Source organism: Felis catus, chromosome B4 (assembly GCF_018350175.1).
Source record: "Felis catus isolate Fca126 chromosome B4, F.catus_Fca126_mat1.0, whole genome shotgun sequence".
NCBI lineage: Eukaryota > Metazoa > Chordata > Mammalia > Carnivora > Felidae > Felis > Felis catus.
This window is the reverse complement of record NC_058374.1, coordinates 88,031,691-88,052,881: the sequence shown is the minus strand read 5'-3', so window position 1 is coordinate 88,052,881 and position 21,191 is coordinate 88,031,691. Positions and strand designations below refer to the sequence as shown.

At 33.3% G+C, this 21,191-nt stretch overlaps 1 protein-coding gene across 7 annotated transcripts in view; it reads right to left on the bottom strand.

Annotated features, from left to right (window-relative positions):
- Window positions 1-21,191, bottom strand: part of USP15 (ubiquitin specific peptidase 15) — a 119,210-nt gene that overhangs the window by 40,719 nt on the left and 57,300 nt on the right. For 3 of the 7 annotated variants that reach the window (XM_006933864.5, XR_006600820.1, XR_006600819.1), the window contains exons 7-8: window positions 9,665-9,751; window positions 2,846-2,990 (exon numbers count right to left, since the gene is read on the bottom strand). In XM_006933864.5, coding sequence (XP_006933926.4) covers window positions 2,846-2,990; window positions 9,665-9,751 — 232 coding nt within the window. Of the gene's footprint in view, window positions 1-2,845; window positions 2,991-3,213; window positions 3,357-3,409; window positions 3,428-9,664; window positions 9,752-21,191 lie in introns of those variants that run through there. The other 4 variants (XM_045062013.1, XM_045062012.1, XM_045062011.1 and 1 more) reach the window with 4 other exon arrangements.

Below are 21,191 nucleotides of genomic sequence, written 5' to 3'. Positions count from 1 at the left end.
ATACTAAAATGTCTATGCATTTTTTAGGATTGGTAAATATAAGAAGTTACACTGAAATTCAAATTATCAGGAGAAATATTGGAATATTTCTGTAGCTCATGAATTGTCTTCAACTTCACAGGTATTACAAGAAAACTGGAAAAAAAGGATAATTGAGGAAATAGTATCTAAAAAAAATATTTTAAAGAATCTACTCTATTAGTTATCTTTTACCCCTTTCATCTGTAGACCTAACAACTTACATACGTGTTCATGAAACAGGGATAAAGGCTACCAACATTTTGTATTCCCTTTAATGGTGAGTTTTCAGGTTGAGAGTGGACATCTAACCAATCAAAAATCACAAAAGCTTTAAGAAAATGAAACTAGTACTAGCTTTTCTAACTGTGGATTTAGATTAAAAGTCAAAATAGCAAAAATAAAAACTCATCTTTTTCTCTTACCCAAACTGATGTAGAGATTTTTATTTTAGAGAAAATACAATTTCCAGCCAAGACACAGACATGAAATAATATCCACTGCTTAAAAATTTTAAATCCCTTAAGTTTTCATCAAAAGTTTTTCTTATTTTATGACTAGTACAAGAAAGTAACAAACCATCACCCTAACAAACCTCACCCTCATGAATCTAATTTCAACTGAAATGAAACATGTGAAGGCGATATAACATTAAGAGACGGTCAGCAATAGACCTACCAACTTATTGTAATAACACTGCTTTAAAGTGAGGCAAAAGCTAATAGAAGTTTCTGATACCTTAAACATATACAAGAAAGTTCAACAAATGCCAAATCTAGCTCAACATAAGTGATTAGAAGATTTAATTTTAATACTCATTTTTGAGAAATTATAACCATCTGGAAACAAAACACTAAAGACTATATCAAAGGCAGAGGTAATTAGAATGTAATAATCCCTTCAAAGGAACTCAGTTTGAATGAAAGCCAGAGCTTTCTCTGAATGATTAGCATGAACATGAACTCGTTCTCTTCTGAGAGACTCAAATTTTTTAGTGCCTATAATGTTAAAATTATTTTCTTAATCCTTATGAGAAAGCATCAGGATTGGTTTTCTACACTAGATTAAAAAGAAAACAAAAAAAATTTCTCAAGTTTTCATCAAGTGTCTATAACCAAAATAATTTTGGCAGTGCAAGGATAGGAATTATACAAAAATTATGACCTGGTGACACAAGAACAGGGTTTTCTGGTACTGATGAAACCACCATTTATATAAAACATTTTCCAGAGATGGTATTAAAGATGATGTTCAGAGGTCAGGTAGAGTAGTCCAACAGATACCCAAATAAAATGAGAACCTGTCTGGCCTGTTCCTGTCTCTGCAAGCTCAGCACCCACACACTTTATCTAAATAGCTGTCAGGATAATAATATGTTTTGACTTGTTCTCAGATGATGTTCCCATTCTCCTCTCCCAGAAAAATAAAGGTAAATGTTTTAAAAAATTGCTAGGATCCCAGAAAAATAATTTTGAATAAAAAAATTCACATTAAAATATAAGTAATATTACTCATCAAAGAGTAAGGTTTAGGAAGAGGTTATTAACCTTACACAGTATATGCTTGAACAGAAAGGCTATTTCCTGAGTGGCTCAACTCTAAACCAAGAAATCAGAAATTAAGCATATTTATGTCCCCTATGCATTTCTAAAAGATTTCCAATTCCTGATCTAGAGAATTATGACAATTAAGTTCTAATTTTCCAAGAATGCTGCAAAGGCAATGGTTAATTTAGGAGACAAATTGATTAATGCCAAAGTACAAAAGAATTTATTTAGAAATTTGGGTGGTTAAGAGTCGTATACTATTCTTAGTGAAAAAGAATTGTAATAATGTCCTTAATTAATCCATACTCTATATGTAATCTATATCTTTGTAGGATGACACGTGGGCATAGGAGATTTACTATTAAAATATGAATAGAGAACAAAAAATTCATATTTAAAAATAAAATTTCAGAATTTGCAAAACAAAAACAAAAAACACCCCAAAACAAAGGACCAAAAGAAAAAAAAAAAAAGGTTAAAATTGAAATATCAAAAATAGTATACCATTATTTTGGGCTTTTTGAAACACAGAATTCTATCAAAGGGGAATGAAACAACCAGCTCTAATTTTATAAACAGTGAGATACTAAAAAATATATAGATTATTGTCATTACTTCAAAGTCGATCAAAGACATAAATATTTAACAAGTTGGAAGAGGATATAGACAGAGCAGGAAGAAAAGGGGAGTTCCATGGAGACAAAGGGAAAAAAGGGGCAGTGATCAATTATATCCCCAAATTAAAAGATCTTTAAGGGAAAGTGATTTGTTAAAATATGTATGCAAAAGGAGGTTCATAGAATTTTCTCATTAAAAAAAATCTTAATTTCATATTAAGTTTAAAAAAAAAGATTTAAAAATAAATTTATTTAGAGTTAGAGGGCTGGTGACCATAAAAGATTCATTCTCTAACATTCCCACAGATGTCCAAAAAACACATGAAATTTCTACTGAATATGTAAAGGAGAGATCTCATGTGGTGTTTTTCTTTCTTTTTTTTTTTTTTAAGAGTCTAGGTTTTCTGTTTGAAATTATATTTTTGCATGAAGTGATAGTTAATCTTCCACCATGTGGTAATCAGTCATATGCCACCTAATTGAGGAACATGATAATGATACTAGTACTAGAATGAGTGAATCAAATATACATGCTTAAATCTTCCATGAAAACAGAAACTTTCAAAACATATATAATACTTATGTTTTGATATGTAAAAGTCTACTCTTCTTTTATTGCTGATTTCCATGAAACACATGAGTTTCACTTTGGAAAGGACCTACCTGAATAGCTGAGTTCATGAAACACGTATTTCCCAAGTTACTTAGGCCGCAGAGGCCTGGCTGTTCATTGTTTCTGCCAGGTTCTGAATAATCATAGTTCTTATAAGCAGTATATGATGGGAGACAATAATTTGAATTTTTCACACTGGAAGAAAACAAAGAATATTTTTCATAATGCAGCTGATTATAATATAGTTATATGAACATAGTACTTTAAACTTGAGATAGGTGGTCAATTAAATTCTTTATAAAAAAAATTAACTCAGGTACTTTTAAAGATATGAATCTAAATCAAAAGAACCCCTCTAATCAAGATACATCCCATCAACAAAATCACTGCACACTATGCCACACCAACCAATACAAACCACTGTTATATCTTTCTACCCTTGATTAGCCGGAGCAGCTCCACAGCTTGCTCCATTCTTCATTGCTCCATCAAATTTAAAACATTCAGATTTTAAACACCACCCACAGCAATAAATCATCTCATTTATGCCCCTTTTACATCCTGCTACTATAATTGAATGAGAACAGTAGAAACAGGAGTTGTGCTTTAGTTACAGGTGAGAGAAGAGATTTCCAAGGCCTCTGTGACATCACTGGTCTGATGCACTGAAGATTCTATTTATAGTTTCTATGCTAGACCAGCAAAATCTAGTATTCAAATGCAGAAAAAAGCCTGGGCTGATCAAGGCTGCAAAATGAAATGATTCTACGCAAGAACATTCCAGTATTACTTGCCTTTTCTTTCTTCTGGCTTGTTAGAATAATGTAGTTTATTCAACTAGATGAATATAACCTTAGGATAATTTGGACTATCAGTAGAATAAATATTAATCTTAAAAACAAAGAGCCGGGGCGCCTGGGTGGTGCAGTCGGTTAAGCGTCCGACTTCAGCCAGGTCACGATCTTGCGGTCTGTGAGTTCGAGCCCCGCGTCGGGCTCTGGGCTGATGGCTCAGAGCCTGGAGCCTGTTTCTGATTCTGTGTCTCCCTCTCTCTCTGCCCTTCCCCCGTTCATGCTCTGTCTCTCTCTGTCCCAAAAATAAATAAACGTTGAAAAAAAAAATTTAAAAAAAATAAAAAAATAAAAAAAAATAAAAACAAAGAGCCAAGTCATCTTCAACGTTAGGGAACCAGGGTAATTTTAGAAAGAACTAAGGAAAGTCAATCAATAAGTTAAATTGTCCTCTTTCTTTTTACATGTAATAAAAAATAATTCTGTGGAAAAGGATGGATTCTTCCTTAATTTTTAATAGGTTATTTTACAAAATATTTACAATGGACACTTTAGATTATTATTCAAAAGCATACTTTCAACCATAATTTTTTTTATTCATTAGAACAAACCTGAATGAGAATCAAGGTCATTGCTAAAAGCAAATGATGGTTCAAATAAAAGAATACAGTGTTACAAATAAACATGATGAATCAGTAAACCTGACAATCCCAATTGGCTACACTTTATTCCTGGTATTCTTTTTTAAAAATAATTTTTACTTAAGATTTCAAATACTTTCTGTTGTAGCTTCTATATTCTCACTTTTCTATTATAACACTTTAAGTGAACTATACTACTACCTGTTTTAACAAACCCTTTAGTAAAGAGACACACACACACACACACACACACACACACACACACACACACACAACAAGCTAAACAGTTTAAACAAAAGTACCTCAACCAAAAACTAAACATATGATGCTAACCAACTAATACTTTTGCATTTTTAAGAGCATATCCCCCCCCACCAAATAAAAAGACTAACTCCAAGACTCAAAAAAGCAATATATCCTAAGATTAAAAAAAAAAAAAAAAAAGAGGGCCCAAAGAAATGCAACATTGATTAATTCAAATTCAGAATTTCTAGACTTATAACTATATTTACTTGTTTTAAACTAAAAAAAAGTATAAAACAAAAAACAAGCATCTTTTGGTTTTGTCAGATCACTAGCCTTATGATTCATATTTTATATGCCCAATAACTAATAAAGTACAAGACACCTATTAGCAATTCTTCAGTCAGTAACTGGTGATTGGATTATCAAATCTAACTTCTTCAAGGACATGTAACAAAAAGCTAAATTCTGTTTTTCTGTTAGTCCTATAAGCAGTGCTAAAAATCAAGGTCTCTACATACAAAAATGAAAGGTCTATATTTTCTATACATTCTACATGTTCCAGATATAAAACTATAATAGAATTTGAGCAGAGTATATAGGGAAAGTATGCTCAAATGCATGCTCATGCTTAGACGTGCGTGAGCACATACACATACACACACACACACACACACACACACACACACACACGAAAAGACTAAAAACACATTTACATACATCTTCCTTAAGTATATATTCAGATATCTATCTCTGCCCACAAGTAACCTGAATGGATGCTGGAAGCTCTCCTCTTCGTAGTGGCAACAGGATGGAATTTGCTAGGATAGGGATTTTTATTTACTGAGAAATGAACAAAAAATTTACTTGCAGAACAATTTTTTGGTTTTGTCTTTAAAAAAATTTTTTTAACGTTTACTTCTGAGAGAGCGAGAGAGAGCGAGAGAGAGACACAGTGTGAGAAGGAGAGGGGCAGAGAGAGAGAAAGGGAGACACAGAATCCAAAGCAGGCTCCAGGCTCTGAGCGGTCAGCACAGAGCCCGATGCCAGGCTTGAACCCACAAACCAGGGGATCATGACCTGAGCTGAAGTTGGATGCTTAACCACTGAGCCACCCAGGCACCCCTTTTGTTTTGCCATTTAAAATTTGAATCCTTAAAGGATATCTACATTTTAGACTAAGTGACAGGATAAGTATAATTCTTGCTCAAAAACTGAAACAGTCTAGATGCTCAATGATAGTAATGAAAAGTGATAAATTTAAAATATGTTAATACTATACAGATTAGCCAGTTATAATCCACATGTTATGTGCTTTGTGAATCAAATATTAAAGTCATGGAAAATACCAAAACTAGCAGTTCTTAAACACTTCAACAAAGTCCTGGAAACCTAGGCCTAAAGATAGCCTCTGTTATCTTTCATGACTATTTTTTTCCTAGAGATTGTAAACTAATCCTTATCCTCTAAGGCTATGCTATTTTGCAAAAATAAATATGCCTGTAATCTTAATGGGAATTTTAGTACTTACCATACTATATAAATTCTGTATTATAAATTTATCACCCTAAATGAAGACACTGAAAAAAGTAAGTTGTTTTTTGGTAAAAGTGAGCTCTATCTATACAAATTTAAGACTGACTTTTCAATTAGCATTTACACTTGACATTATGAGCATTAAAAATCTATAATTTAATCCTCATAAGTACAATGATACCTATTTTGCAGTTAATGAATGATGCTTCCCAGAAGTAACTTGTAAAGAGCCATATGGCTGGCTAGCTCTGGCAGTCTCTAAAATCAAGTTCTTTTTCACAGTTTAATCTCTTACAGGGAGTCATTTCCATTTCAAATAAAAGAGCTTTAAATGAATTAACATAAAAATAGAAATGTGTTCTGATGTGGAATGCCACGAGTTGGGACAACACACACATTAAAAAGATTTTTTTAAAGGCAGTATTCTATCAAGGCAAATGCAGCAAAACAGAAAAATGCAGTGAACAGAAAGAAACTGGTGCATATTAAAAATGTACTTAAATTATAATCAAGGCACAACCAAATACTGTATGTACGATCAGGCAAAATTACTACATCAGGGTGAACAACTGATTCTTCATAATATTAGTCTTTAGTAAAAGCTTTATTAAATTTATATGAAATAGTTCCAAGTATACTTTGTTACTATCTTTATGACCAATATCCTTATTTCTGGTAGTGAAAAATTTTATCTTAGTAATGTATCCATTTAATTCAAATCTTGAAACTGTAGTTTCATATAAACTTGTAAGTCATAACTACTGATTTTCATACATACTTTGTTCTTGTAGAATATCTCCACATACTTGAAGTTTCAAAAACGCAATGTATCTAAAAAATGTCATTAGCCTTTTTACATACTTTAATTAAATGAAGCATGCTATTTCCATATGAAGCCTTAAGCCGCTACTTATTTCTACAAGCTGAATGGAAAGAAATTTTATGTGAAATAATTTAGATAATTATGATGATATTAATTTAAATTCAAATATTAATTTAAAATAATCAAAATACTAAGTCAAATTAATGTAAAACATTTTTTTCCATTTTATAAATTTTGTTCCACCTAAGAAAAGTAAACTTGACTTTTAAGCGTGGTGGTAACTCATTAGCTATTTGCTATAAAAATTTCCTAATATGAAGGACTATTTTAGTGTCTAAATTAAACAACTATAAATACCTAAAAATATAATCTATCCATGGGAGGAGAATCATTAGTTAATCATATTTTAAACTTAAGAAAATCCTCCAATTCCTCTCAGTATCTTCTGCAGTTAGAGGTTTTAAGATCTGATTGTAACATCATATTTTTACTACAGGAGGGAGATAAGACAAAAACAGAGACTCACCAGACCACATATACTAATAAGACGACTCCAGTCAAAAGGTCAAAATACAGTCTATGCTCAATACAGTCTACATACAATGTTAAAAGTCTCTCCAAAGAATAACTATAAACACATTATACCTGGAACTGCTTCTTTTACAGTAAATGTGTGAGCATCTCCAACTGGTAGAAATACAAGTACTTTATCTCCTATGAAAAAATTACTTTGATGAATTTAATTAAAAGATACCATATAAAATAATACAAACCAGATTATAAGGGTATTCCCTTTCACTTTTTTGCCTGTGGACATACATTTTTAAACAGAAAAGAGCATACTAAACTGCAATACTGGATAGAGTCTTTGATATTTCACTATTACAATACAATGTAATGTTATTACACTATGGTATGTGTCTTTTTATAAACTACTAAAGGGGATGAATGTTTTAAATCTTGATACTCCAACCACTCCTTGCAAGAATAAGTATAATTACTTAATGTTTCCCAGTGAGACTGAGATGGAAAGAAGTGGATGGAGTTTTTTATGGTTTTAATTTGCACATTTCTAGTTAGTTGTGAATTTGAATATTTAAATGTTTATACATTTTACTTTATCTTATTTAATGTCTATTGATTTTTGAGAGAGAGAGAGAGAGAGAGAGAGAGAGAGAGAGAGAGAGAGAGAGAGAATGAATGAGAATGAGCAGGGGATGGGCAGAGAGAGAGGGAGACACAGAATCTGAAGCAGGCTCTAGGCTCTTCTGAGCTGTCAGCACAGAGCCGGATGTGGGGCTCAAACTCACCAGCAGTGAGATGAACTGAGCTCAAATCGGACGCTCAACCAACTGAGCCACCCAGGCACCTCTAAATGTTTATATATTTTAATTATTTTCTTTTTATTGCCAGCTGCATCACTGCCCAGTTTTCTACTTGTCTTAGAAAATTTCTCACTGATCTTTACAGCTTTGATATATTAAGAATATTTATCCTCTGCTATTTGTAGCAAGTATTTTTGCCATTTATTTGCCTTTCATTTTTTATATGCCTAACAATTTAAGTCAATTTAATATAAAGTTTTACAAAGAAATTCTCAATCGTGATCCAATTTTCCAAGCAACATTTCCTGGATAATCTGCCCATTCCCCATTAGTCTACAATGTTTTCTGATCACATTAAATTCTTTTATGTATAAAGGGCTGTTTCTGGACTGTCTTTTCTATTTCATTGATTTGTAGATGTTATTCTTGGGTCACTACTATGCTGCTTGAAACCTTATATCTTTATAACAGGTTGTCATTATTTAGTAGGGTTAATCCTTTCTCATTTTCCTTTCCAAAATTACTTTGGGTATTCTTACACATTTATAATCTAGATGTACATTAAAATCTTTTTGTCAAGCCCTCTCCCCACCTTAAATATGAATTTTAAGGTCAAATGAATTTAACCTATAAATTCATTTAATGATGTTATTTTAAATATTATTTCACAAATAGCCTTATTCTTTTCAAATTAATTCTTTGGGAAACCAGATGCCCTTTATGAACTGGCCAAACAATGCAAATATTTAACTACATAAATACAGTCAACCTAAAAAATAAATGACAATGTAATGTATATATTCAAAAAATAAAACAAGGATAAAATTGTCTAGATTAAAGGTTTTCCCCTAATTTGACTGAATCACAAACAATAAAAGGTTTCTTTTTATCCTTTTCTAGAAAACAGAAACCAAGCCAGTTTTCAAGGTAATACACTCATGTCAGATGTTATAGTGCAGTCCAAGTGATTTTTAACCTTTTTTCTTATGGCCATACAACACACACTTTCACGCAACTCTTACAAATTCCAAGATTGTGAATATTATTCATGATGGGGCAAAGGAATTGTTTCTCTAAACTTTTTAATGAAAAAGTGATTGCCTGTTAATGAACGTGAAAATCTGTGTATGCTTTCCAGGTGAGAATCAATGATACACACTTTTAAAAATACTACATATTGTAGGTCAATGACATCTGAAATTTACACTCTTCCTAAAAAATCGAGTTCTAACAGACTTCTATATAAATTTCAATAATTAGCGTTTAAAATGTAAAATTCTGAAAGTACTTTATTTCTTTTTGTGAATTACTATAGTGTATGTATTAAAGAAGTTTATAACTGTGCTTTCTTTCTTGTAAAGTTACTCCTAGAAGAAGTGATCCATAATTTAAAAAAAAAATCAATTTTAATGCATTAAGACTTTATCCTAAATTTTAGATACAAGAGATTTTTTTGCAACCACAATAGGGCGATCGATTAAACAAAGAGTTTTTAAGATTCAGTGCTTACTTTCTGTTGTTGATGTTGTTATAATTATTTGACAGAGATGAAGGAGAGATCTTTGGTAAAGCTGAAAAATTGGATGCACCTGGGGACCTTTAAAAATATGAAAATGTTAAATTAGATAAAAAATGCTGAATTTTGAAATTAATTATGAAATAAAGAAAAGACAGATGACAATGTATGTAGTAAATGAATGCTGGAAAACAGATTCATGAGCAAAATCACTGTATATCCTTTGTTTTTCTATTTCCTATGTACTCTTTCATATAAAAAATAATGGCACAAAAGGGAACTATTTTCAAAAGAAATTTACCAAATTAAATATACAACTTGATATTTATTATTCCTATATATCTATTGACTCAGTACACCCATTTCTGAGTTCAAGTGACCATTTTTAATATTTTACAATCAATAATTTCATTAAATGAGTAGAACTAAAATATCAGTTTTTTAAAGGAAGCACATAAAAGCAATCCAATTTGGGTCCCAGTGGGTACCATGGCATTCTAATTATACACAACAATGATACAGATATCTGAGAATTTAACAATTCTTTAACATCTAAGGCAATAGGGACAGAATAGCATAAAATAATTCAAAACTAAATCCCAAGAATTAATTTTTGGCCAAAGTTATCTCTGCAAAAACTGAAAGGACATACATCTGACTATATATTACACACCTCATTAATTCAGAATCTTTTTGGAGAAATCTCAATTACTAATGGCTTTTAATCAACCAATATGCTTTAAAGGCATAACTTATAATCACAAATCCATTACATAGGAATGATTACTTTCTTAAAGATTTAATTTCCCTTGTAATTTTGTTAATAATTTTATTTTATGAGGTAACATCTAGTCTATGAGCTGTAAAAAGCTAACTTTCAGTTCAGCATCTCAGTCATCATAAATTCTAAATTAGTGAGGTCCAAAGTGAGTAGTTTTAAAAAATTATTTTATTTCCTTTACTTAGGTGCTAATGAACAATGAAATGGTCAATGGGCAGGAAAGTATAGCTACAGAATCTGTTTGAAGTCTGTAAATTTTAGGTGATTTGGATTTCACCTAATCTATATACTTGCAACATATTTTGGAGAATAAATTTTGGGCAAAAAAATGTCTTACACACAAAAATTTTATTTATCTTTTGAGGTTTTGTATATTATGAAATCTCAGTAAAGATTTTTTTCTTATTTTAAAGGTGCTTCTTTTTGTTGATACAGGTTGTATATAGGTAGATTACATTAAGTGAGACTTCTATTTTAGAAGCCTTTCTGACAGAAGATCTTACAAGATATTATTTTACCGTGCTTAAGTTAAAAACATAAAACACAATCAGCCAAGTTTTAACATAAAAGAGAGAACACATCTAAAATGTTATTTAATATTTTAAGGTACTAGTTTTTAAAATATTAATAGAAATACAGAAGTATCCTGGCATTTTTGCTTTCATGTTAAGAATGTTAAATTAGCAAAGTAAAAAAACCCCCGAGTTTATTAGAGATTGAGTTATAATGAATTAAAGGAAGTTAATTTTTCAAAATGTGATCCATTTACTGCATTTCAGTTTAATTCACTTCAATTTTTCAGAAACACAAAAATAAACTGAAATGTTCTCTTAAATTTTACTTGCAATAAAATTTTTGAAAATAAAGATTCATTACTGTATCCAATAAAGTGGCTGAGGCACACATATTTTTTTCCTTTTTCTGCCCACCTCTCCCCTTTTTTATTATTCATTAGCAACTCTATCCAAGGATAATATTAGAAGTTTCTATGAAATTCACTGAAACACTCAAAACATTTATTAAGTGACTACTATAAGCCTTGCTCTTGGTAAATACTAGGAATACAAGGAGAGACACAGTTCTTGACCTCAAATAGCTCACAATCTAATGGGAGAAAAAGACACATAAGCAAAGTAACTATAACATAGTGCAAGTCCTGTAACAAATTTCAAAATTATAACAAAATATAAAATTTTGTGGGTAGTAAAATGAAGTGATTCAAAATGATGTGCAGAGTTGGAGGGAAAGGTAGAAACTGGACGTGAGAGTCCTCCAGTAGAAAGAACAGCACATGCAAATGTATGGGACTGTAGAAACCATGATGTGCTTAGGGAAGTATCAATAAATTCAGTTTGGCTTAAAGAACAGGAAGCAGGTAGTGACAGGAACAGAAGTTAATAAGGTAGGCATGATAATAAAAGACTTTTATATTCTGTGAAGGAATTTATTTTATTTCATTATGCTGGGCACGTTAAAAGTTTGGAAGAATGTGTATCTACCCAATCAGATTTGTATTTTAGATGGCTAATTCATGAGGAAAAGAAAGAAGACTGAGAGATCATTTAGGAAACCAGAGGTGATTAATAAAATTAACAAAGAATGGGGCTAAGACTATTGAGTGGGCAAGGGCAACATGTCTTGGATGTTTAGGAAGTGGTTCTCAATGGACCCTTAGAGGGTCGCACAATTCTTTCAGACCGTACATCTATGAAGTCAAAACTATTTTCATAATAACTTCAAGGTGCTATTTAAGTGTTATTTGACCTTTTTCACGGGTGGATATTTGTAATGATAGCACAAAAACAATGGTGGTGAAACTGCTGACACCTTAGCATGAGTTAAGGCAGCAGCACCAAATTATAGTCATTGTATTCTTCACTGCCCCTTGCAGTAGAAAATGGTCATTTTCACTTAAGCATATCCATATTGAAAAAATAGAAAATACTGATTTTATTAAATCTTGACCCTTAAATACACTTCTTTTTACTATTATGTGACCAACTGGAAAGTTTGCAGAAAGCACAAAGGTTCTATACTGAAGTAACATGGTTGTCATGAAGAAAAAGACTTGCATAATTATTTGAATTTCAAGCAGAACTAGCAACTCTTTTCACAGCAACATTCTTTCACATAAAAGGCTATATGGTAGAACATCTTCTCAAAAATAAATGAAGGGAGCCTATCACTTCAAGGAAAACAAAGTATTTGTTGCCAATGATAACATTCAAGTGATCATATAAAAAACAGAATTTTGTAAAACTTGACTTTGCCACCATGAGGCTTGACAGCTTCCCACTACTTGTAAGATTGGTAACATTTTAACAAATGTGATTTAAAAATATTGTAGAATGAAATATGTCATTAATTTGGACTGTCTGCATAACTCAATTAGTATTTTCCACTACATCAAGTTACACATGATAGATATTTCTTAAGTTTATGAACTTAGAGAGAGAGGAGAGAGAGAGAGAGATCATAAGCAGGGGAGGGATGGGGGGGGGGGAGAGAGAGAGAGAGAGAGAGAGAGAGAGAGAGAGAGAGAGAGAGAGAGAGAATATGAATCCTAAACAGGCTCCACAATGTCAGCACAGAGTCAAATGTAGGGCTTGATCTCATGAATTGTGACATCATCACCTGAGCCTCAGATGCTTGACTGAGCCACCCAGGCACCCCTACACATGATAGATTTTTAAAATAACAGTATAAAAAGTTCACTGATAAGATTTCAGTTTCAGATTCCACATTGCGATTAAACTTTGATCATTAAACTACCACTGGTTGAGTTTAGATGTGGTACAATTATTTGAAATATTTCTCTCTGTTCTACCTATCTGTGTGAGGCTCAGTATTCTCTATGTACTTCAACCCAAACAATGTATCACAATAAACTGAATGCAGAAGCACATAGAATTTAGTTGTCCTCTATTCAGTCAGATATTAAATAAATTTGCAAAAATGTAAAACAATTCCACTCTTCTCAGTATAATTTTTTTGTTTTGAAAGTTATTTTTCATAAAAATGTTACTTATGTAAAGATACAATAGTTTAATATTATTATTTTTAAATAAATATTTAAAAATTTATTTTTTATTTCTAACCCATATAAAAGAAGTTCTTTGGGTCCTTAATAATTTTTAAGAATGTAAAGGGGTATTAAGATCAAAATATCTGATTTAGGAGGTAGAATGTGCAAGACTGCTAACTAATTAGATGAAAAGATTGAAGTTGAAGGAGGAATTCAAGATGGCTCTGAGATGGTACCTGAAGTAGGGAATACAGGACATGGATATAGATTAGGTTGAGGGAATGGGAGAAGGTGGGGTAAAAAAGATTGTAGGTGGATCTTATATGGCGAAACCTATACCACATTTAGAAAAAGTCTGGAATTCAGAAGAGAGTTCTAGGCTAGAAATATAGAATGGGATGTTTGTGTGGGTTTGAGCTGAGGGACAGAATTAGCGTAGTCTATCCACTGACTTTGAGAATCTATTATGGTATGAAAGGAGGGGTCATCTGATGGAAATTTGTGAAGTATCAATGCATTGAAGTTGTGAGCAGAGCTGCTGCATATAGACAAGCTGTACATTGCACAATTCCAAGGAGGTCCTTTCACAGAGAGATTACAATGTGGAAAATGCCCCAAAACTGTGCAGTACCCAATCCACACAAATAAACATGGCAGTTATGGAAAGGAAGAGCACCAGCCAGCCAGAGAATTGGTTAGAGAAAGTGAAAACACTCTTGAGTCATAGACTCAAATTAAGAGAATTTCTTTAGGAGATATTTAACAAAAAGAAGTATCACAGAAAGGTCAAATAAGATGAAACAAAATGAGAAAAAGTCAAATGAGAACTTTGTTACACTCTTAAATGAGTGGCAAGGAATAATTAAGTACTACCTTTAAAAAAATTTTTTTTAGGGGCGCCTGGGTGGCTCAGTCGGTTAAGCGTCTGGCTTCGGCTCAGGTCATGAGCTCACGGTCCGTGAGTTCGAGCCCCGCGTCAGGCTCTGTGCTGACAGCTCGGAGCCTGGAGCCTGCTTCTGATTCTGTGTCTCCCTCTCTCTCTGACCCTCCCCCATTCATGCTCTGTCTCTCTCTGTCTCAAAAATAAACGTTAAAAAAAAAATTAAAAAAAATTTTTTTTTAATGTTTATTTATTTTTGAGAGGAAAGAGAGAGAGACAGCATGAGCAGGGGAGGGGCAGAGAGAAAGAGGAAGACACAGAATAAGAAGCAGGCTCCAGGCTCTGAGCTGTCAGCACAGAGCCCAATGTGGGGCTCGAACTCACAGACCATGAGATTGTGACTGGAGCTGAAGTTGGATGCTTAACTGACTGAGCCACCCAGGCACCCTGTAAGTACTAGTTTTTTAAAGTTGACCAACAAAGGAAAAAAAAAATAAAGAATGGTATTTGGAGTAAGTTTACGGTTTTTGTTTTTATTTTTGTTTTTAAAGAAAGGATAGATTTATATTTATAGGCTGGGGGGAAGATGACACTGGAAAAGAAAGAAAAGAATGAATTACTGTTACTTCTTACTATACGTGTCTGCAGAGGCAAGGGAAATAAAAGCAAAAATGAACTATTGGGACTTCACCAAGAAAAAAACTTCTGCACAGCGAAGGAAACAATCAACAAAACTAAAAAGTAACTGACAGAATGGAAGATATTTGCAAATGACGCATAAGATAAAGGGTTAATATATAAAATCCATAAAGAACTTATCAAACTCAACACCACCAAAACAAATACTCCAGTTCAGAAATGGGCAAAAGACATGAACAGACACTTTTCCAAAGAAGACATCCAGATGGCTAACAGACACATGAAAAGATGCCCAACATCACTCATCAGGGAAATACAAATCAAAACCACAATGAGATACCACCTCATACCTGTCAGAATGGCTAAAATGAACAACTCAAGAAACAACAGATGTTGGTGAGGATTCAGAGAAAGGGGAACCCTTTTGCACTGTTGATGGACTGCAACTGGTACAGCCACTCTGGAAAACAGTATGGAGAGTCCTCAAAAAATTAAAAACAGAGAGGCGCCTGGGTGGCTCAGTCAGTTAAGCATCCGACTTCGGCTCAGGTCATGATCTCACGGTTTGTGGGTTTGAGCTCTGCATCGGGCTCTGTACTGACAGCTCAGAGCCTGGAGCCTACTTCGCATTCTGTGTCTCCCTCTCTCTCTTCCCCACCCCTACTCTCACTTCGTCTCACTCTATCTCTCAAAAGTAAATAAACGTAAAAAAAAATAAAAAAATTAAAAATAGAGCTACCCTACAACCCAGCAATTGCACTACTAGGTATTTATCCAAAGGTTACAAAAATGCTGATTCGAAAGGGCACATGTGCCCTAATGTTTACAGCAGCACTCTCAACCACAGCCAAATTATGGAAAGAGCCCAAATGTCCATCGACTGACGAATGGATAAAGAAGATGTGTGTGTGTGTGTGTGTGTGTGTGTGTGTGTGTGTGTGTGTGTGTGTGTAATGGAATATTACTTGGTGATCAAAAAGAATGAAATCGTTATTTGCAACAATGTGATGGCAATAGTCTATTATGCTAAGTGAAATAAGTCAGTGAGAGAAAGAAATATCATATGATTTCACTCATATGTGGACTTTAAGAAACAAAACAGACAAACTTATAAGGAAGGGAGTATAAGATAAAAACAGGGAGGTGAACCATAAGAGACTCTTAAATACAGAGAACTGAGGTTTGCTAGAGGGGTGTTTGTGGGGGGATGGGCTAAATAGGTGATGGGCATTAAGAAAGGCACTTGTTGGGGATGAGCACGTCTACTCCTAAAACCAATACTACACTGTATGTTAACTTGAATTAAAAAAATTTTTTTTAATGTTTTTTTTTATTTTTGAGAGAGGGAGTATGAGTAGGGGAGGGGCAGAGAAAAAGGGAGACACAGACTCTGAAGTAGGCTCCAGGCTCTTAGCTATCAGCACAGAACCTGATGTGAATCTCGAACTCCCCAACTGTGAGATCGTGACCTGAGCCGAAGTTGGATGCTTAACTGACTGAGCCACCTAGGAACCCCTAACTAGATTGAATTTAAACAAATAAATTAAAAAGATAAGAATGAATTACTGTTAACTGAGTGTCTACTATATGTGTGGTAGTATGGTAGGCATTTATACATATGTACAAGGGAGGAGATAGTGAAAGAAAAAGCAAGGTCTAGGAAGCATTGGGATATGCTCTATTTGGGATCAATAGCATTGGTAGAGAGATTGCTCTTAAAAAGCAAAAGCATAATGATCAGAAGAAAGAGAAGGATAGATGTGGTCCACAGGTAAAGCTAAAGTATATCAAGACTTTTAAAATGCCATTATAGACATTACTGATAAATGTTAACAGATCACTTATTTATTCTGATTCCAGCTTCTGACATAAATTATACATAGCCCAATCTAGCTAACATTTGTGGAGTTAATTTAGGGGTTGACCAGCCAGTCTGTGGATTATAACCAGAGCTCTTGAGATCTATTTCTTCGAAGTAATTTAGAAATTACACCGTTCCTCAGCAACCCTGCTCTAGTGGATGTTTAAGGAGAACAGAGAGAAAAAAAAAGCACTTAGAGTATCACTCATAGATTAGATACTAAGCCAGTAACCTAGTGTTAAACTAACTTTGGCTAATTTGGGCTAGGTATAATATAAAATAGGGATCCAAGTCTTAAACAAGACAGAAAACAGTAAAACGTCAATTTAACTGAAATTATTTCACGAAGACAGAAATTCAAACTTCATGCCTGACAAATATAGTATGTGAACTGCCCTACTTCAAACTGGAGTTTCAACTAAAAGCATGCAATTCAAGGCTAAGTTGAACTTCTTCCTTCAACAGAAAAATACAACTCGATAAATTACCTGAATATTCTTGATAAATTAACTTAATAATTAAATTACATGAAAACCATGTAATTTAAAAAACCATTTTGAGCAACCAAAATATGGAGATGTTAAGTTTGAACGCTGACATGGCAAAACAATGAAAGATTTTATAGTTATTTTCAAATCTGACATAAAAGAACCCCATGTTGTAAAATCTAACATTGTAAAACAAAAATTATCTTATTAAGAAAAACAAGACCAATTTTAAACTTTCCCCATTTCTTTTAATTTCTTTTTTGTGTTTATTTATTTTTGAGGGATACAGCATCAGCAGGGGAGGGGCAGAGAGAGGGGCAGACACAGAATCCGAAGCAGGCTCCAGGCTCCAAGCTGTCAGCAGAGAGCCCGACGTGGGGCTCAAACTCATGATTCATGAGATCATGACCTGAGCTGAAGTCGGCTGCTTAACCCAACTGAGCCACCCAGGCACCCCTCCCCATTTCTAAAGATAAGTTCTTGGAGAAAAAGAAAAGTTTAAATCTCTCTAAAAATTAAACACTTTTACTGTTGCAAGATATAGATTAATTCAGTTCAACAAGCATTTGCTGTGTGCCTCTCCTATGACAGGCAGGGTATTAGATATTTAAAGATAAATGGAAGAAAGTTTAAGGGAATTTATGTATAAATTGGTTCTCATAACTTTATTTTTGTTCCTTATTTTGACTACCAATGGTACTTACAACATAAAACATTCCACTTAAAAATAAAATTACAGTTACTTTCCTTTAGTCATTATGAATCCCAGTACCAAAACTGCAACCCATTTTTTTCAACTTACTATAGAAACTTCCAAATATATGCAAGTCCTCATGTGCCCAGTATCAGATCTCAGCTTCAAAAATTAACATTCTGCCACTTTTATCTGTATCCTCTCAGCCTCCTTTCCCCATGTTTTTGCTGGACTATTTTAAAGCAAATTCCAGACATTTATAATTTCACCTGTATATATATAATGGAATATTACTCAGCAATAAAGAAGAACGAAAGCGTGCCATTTCTAACAACATGAATGGAGCTAGAGTGTTTTATGCGAAACAAAGAAAGTCACAGAAAGACAAATACTATATGATTTCACTCATATGTGGAATTTAAGAAACAAAACAGATGAACATAAGGGGAAAAAAAGAGAGGCAAACCATAAAACAAACTCTTAACTACACAGAACTATAGAGAACAAACTGAGGGTTGCTGGAGGAGAGGTGGGCAGTGATGGATACCAAGGAGGGCACTTGTTGAGATGAACACTGGGTGTTCTATGTAAGTGATCAATCTCTAAATTCTACTCCTGAAGCTAATATTACACTATATGATAACTAACTGTAATTTAAATACAAACTTAAAACAAAAACTTATAGTATAGATCCCTAACCCACAAGAGATACGATACCAGTGCCAGTCCCAATTAAACAGTCAGTTCATGTTCACTTTTTTCTCCCCAGTTGGTTAGTTTGAATCGGGACCCAAATCAAGTCCATATATTTGCAGATCAATTTTGATAACTTCAAAAGCCCTTACTTGCTCCCGCCAGCTAACTTCTCCTCTGGCTTCACCTTACTGTGACTAAGTTTAGTTTACATTTGAGTGATTTCTGTATCTATTCATATAGTTAACATTGACTTATACATGTTACCATAAATTGCTCAAATCTTTTTTGGAACAAACCAGGGAACAAAAAAGAATATATCCAATAATTATTTGTGAGTACCTGTGAATATTAAGCATCTATACGAGAACTGTAAACTTATTGATTTATGCATAAAATACACTAAATTTTCTAACTTCAATTAATGGCTTTTAAATAACTGGACACTAGGGGGCGCCCAGGTAGCTCAGTTGGGTGAACGATGGACTCTCAAATTTCTGTTCAGGTCATGATCTCGGGGTTCCTGAGTTTGAGTCTCATGCCAAGCTCTGCCCTGGCAGCATGGAGGGGATTCTCTCCCTCTATCTACCCCTCCCTTACTCATGCGGTCTCTCTCTCAAAATAAATAAATAAAACTTTTAAAAATTTAAATAAATAAATATCTGGACACTAGTTAACATAAACTTGACTGTGACCATGCTGTTTGGCAAAACTTGGGAGACATGGTATTGGTACTAGATTATATATTATTTTTCCAGAACAGGAAGCTGGTACAGTGTTTAGAGGAAGGAAATATTTATTTAGTCCATGTGCATTTTCAGCATGTCAAAGGAGTGTATATATATATACACTCAAGGTCTTAATGGGTGTTTTATTAAAATGAGAAACCTCAAAGTACAGTTATGAGGAGTGTATTTATGTGTAGGCACAAGCATTTCCAAAAAGAATTTAGAATTTGGACATCTAAAATAACCAGAAAAAAGCTGCTTATTGATAACCAGCAGCACACAGGAACTTCATTCTAACATCATTATGATGCCTATCTTTAGGTGACAAATACCTAAGAAAGATGTATATATTCAAATAACAAAAAGATTTATATATAGTTTCTCTTGGAACCCTGCCTTTCCAACCAATTTACCCTCTTAGTTATCTTTCTTCTGTCAGTACATTTCATGGTGAGTGATTTGATCTATACCAGCTGTTCCATTTTCTGACTATTCAATTCCTCTTTCCCTATCATCTATTTCTCATTCCCAACATACTGTTTCCACTTGTCAAATACACAGAATCTCTTTTGTTCCCCATCCCTCTCCCCAGTCTCTGCAACACTTAGCAATAATGACCATTCGCTACTTCTGAAAGTGTTTCCCCTTGTTCTCTTCGATATAATATGTTCCCAGTTTTCCTAAATGTTCAGGATTACTCTATTTGATCTTTTTGTTTTATATCATTTCTTAGGGACATCCTTTAAAATTCAGTATTTAGTTCTTTACATTTTTTATTAGATACTTCATATATGCTTATATTTCTCACTTCCAGGAATAGAACTCTGCACCTGCAGTTATTACTCTCCAAGCTTTGGTTCCTGATCTTTAACTGCATACTAGGCAGTTTTGTTTGGCTCTTCCATTATCTCAACTTAGAGTCTTGGAAAAAGTCACTGTATGTCTCTTACTGAAGGAGAACAAAATAGGAACAAAATAAAATGATATAAAGCATGCAAGAAAACTTACAAAAATTCAAAACGTCTTAAAAAATGACAACAAACTGCAGATTTTGGAATACTACCCTAGATTTATGGCTCAGAGCTTACATTTTAAATAGAAGACACATTATTAATTTAAAATATGTGAATATAAATGAATGGACAAGGAATTGAAAGCTGGCTTATGAGCCATTCTCTCAACTCCCACAAACTCAAATCATTCAACCCCCTACTTTGTGTTTGAACAAGGTTAAGATTGGTAACAAGTTTGTATACTTTCATAGAAACTTTGAGGGTGCATTTTCTTTGAATGCTAATAACTATAGCTTGTTTAGTACCCAAACAGAACTGTAATAACCAAATCTGTTTCAAATAAGCAGAACCTATCATGTACAAATACTTAAAAAGTCTCAGTGCAATTTGTTAAAATGAAACCAATACTTTATGTGGTAGGAGTTTCCTAATATTTATTTTAATAATTTTCAGTCAAATAGGTCTATGCACCATTTCTGAATCCATTTATACAGTTAATGTTCTATTATTAAGCAAATTGGGCTTAATCACTCTCTAAAAAGTTCTAAAAAATTATGCATTTTTTGAATGTATTTAAGCAAATACAGATTTGAAAACGATAGTGTACAAAAACAAAAACAATACTGCAGAGTCACCTAGGTGTTTTTATTATTTATCTTGGGCAAAAAGTAGTATGCAATAGTTTTATTTATAAAATGCTCCCTCTCGCCAAGCAGAGC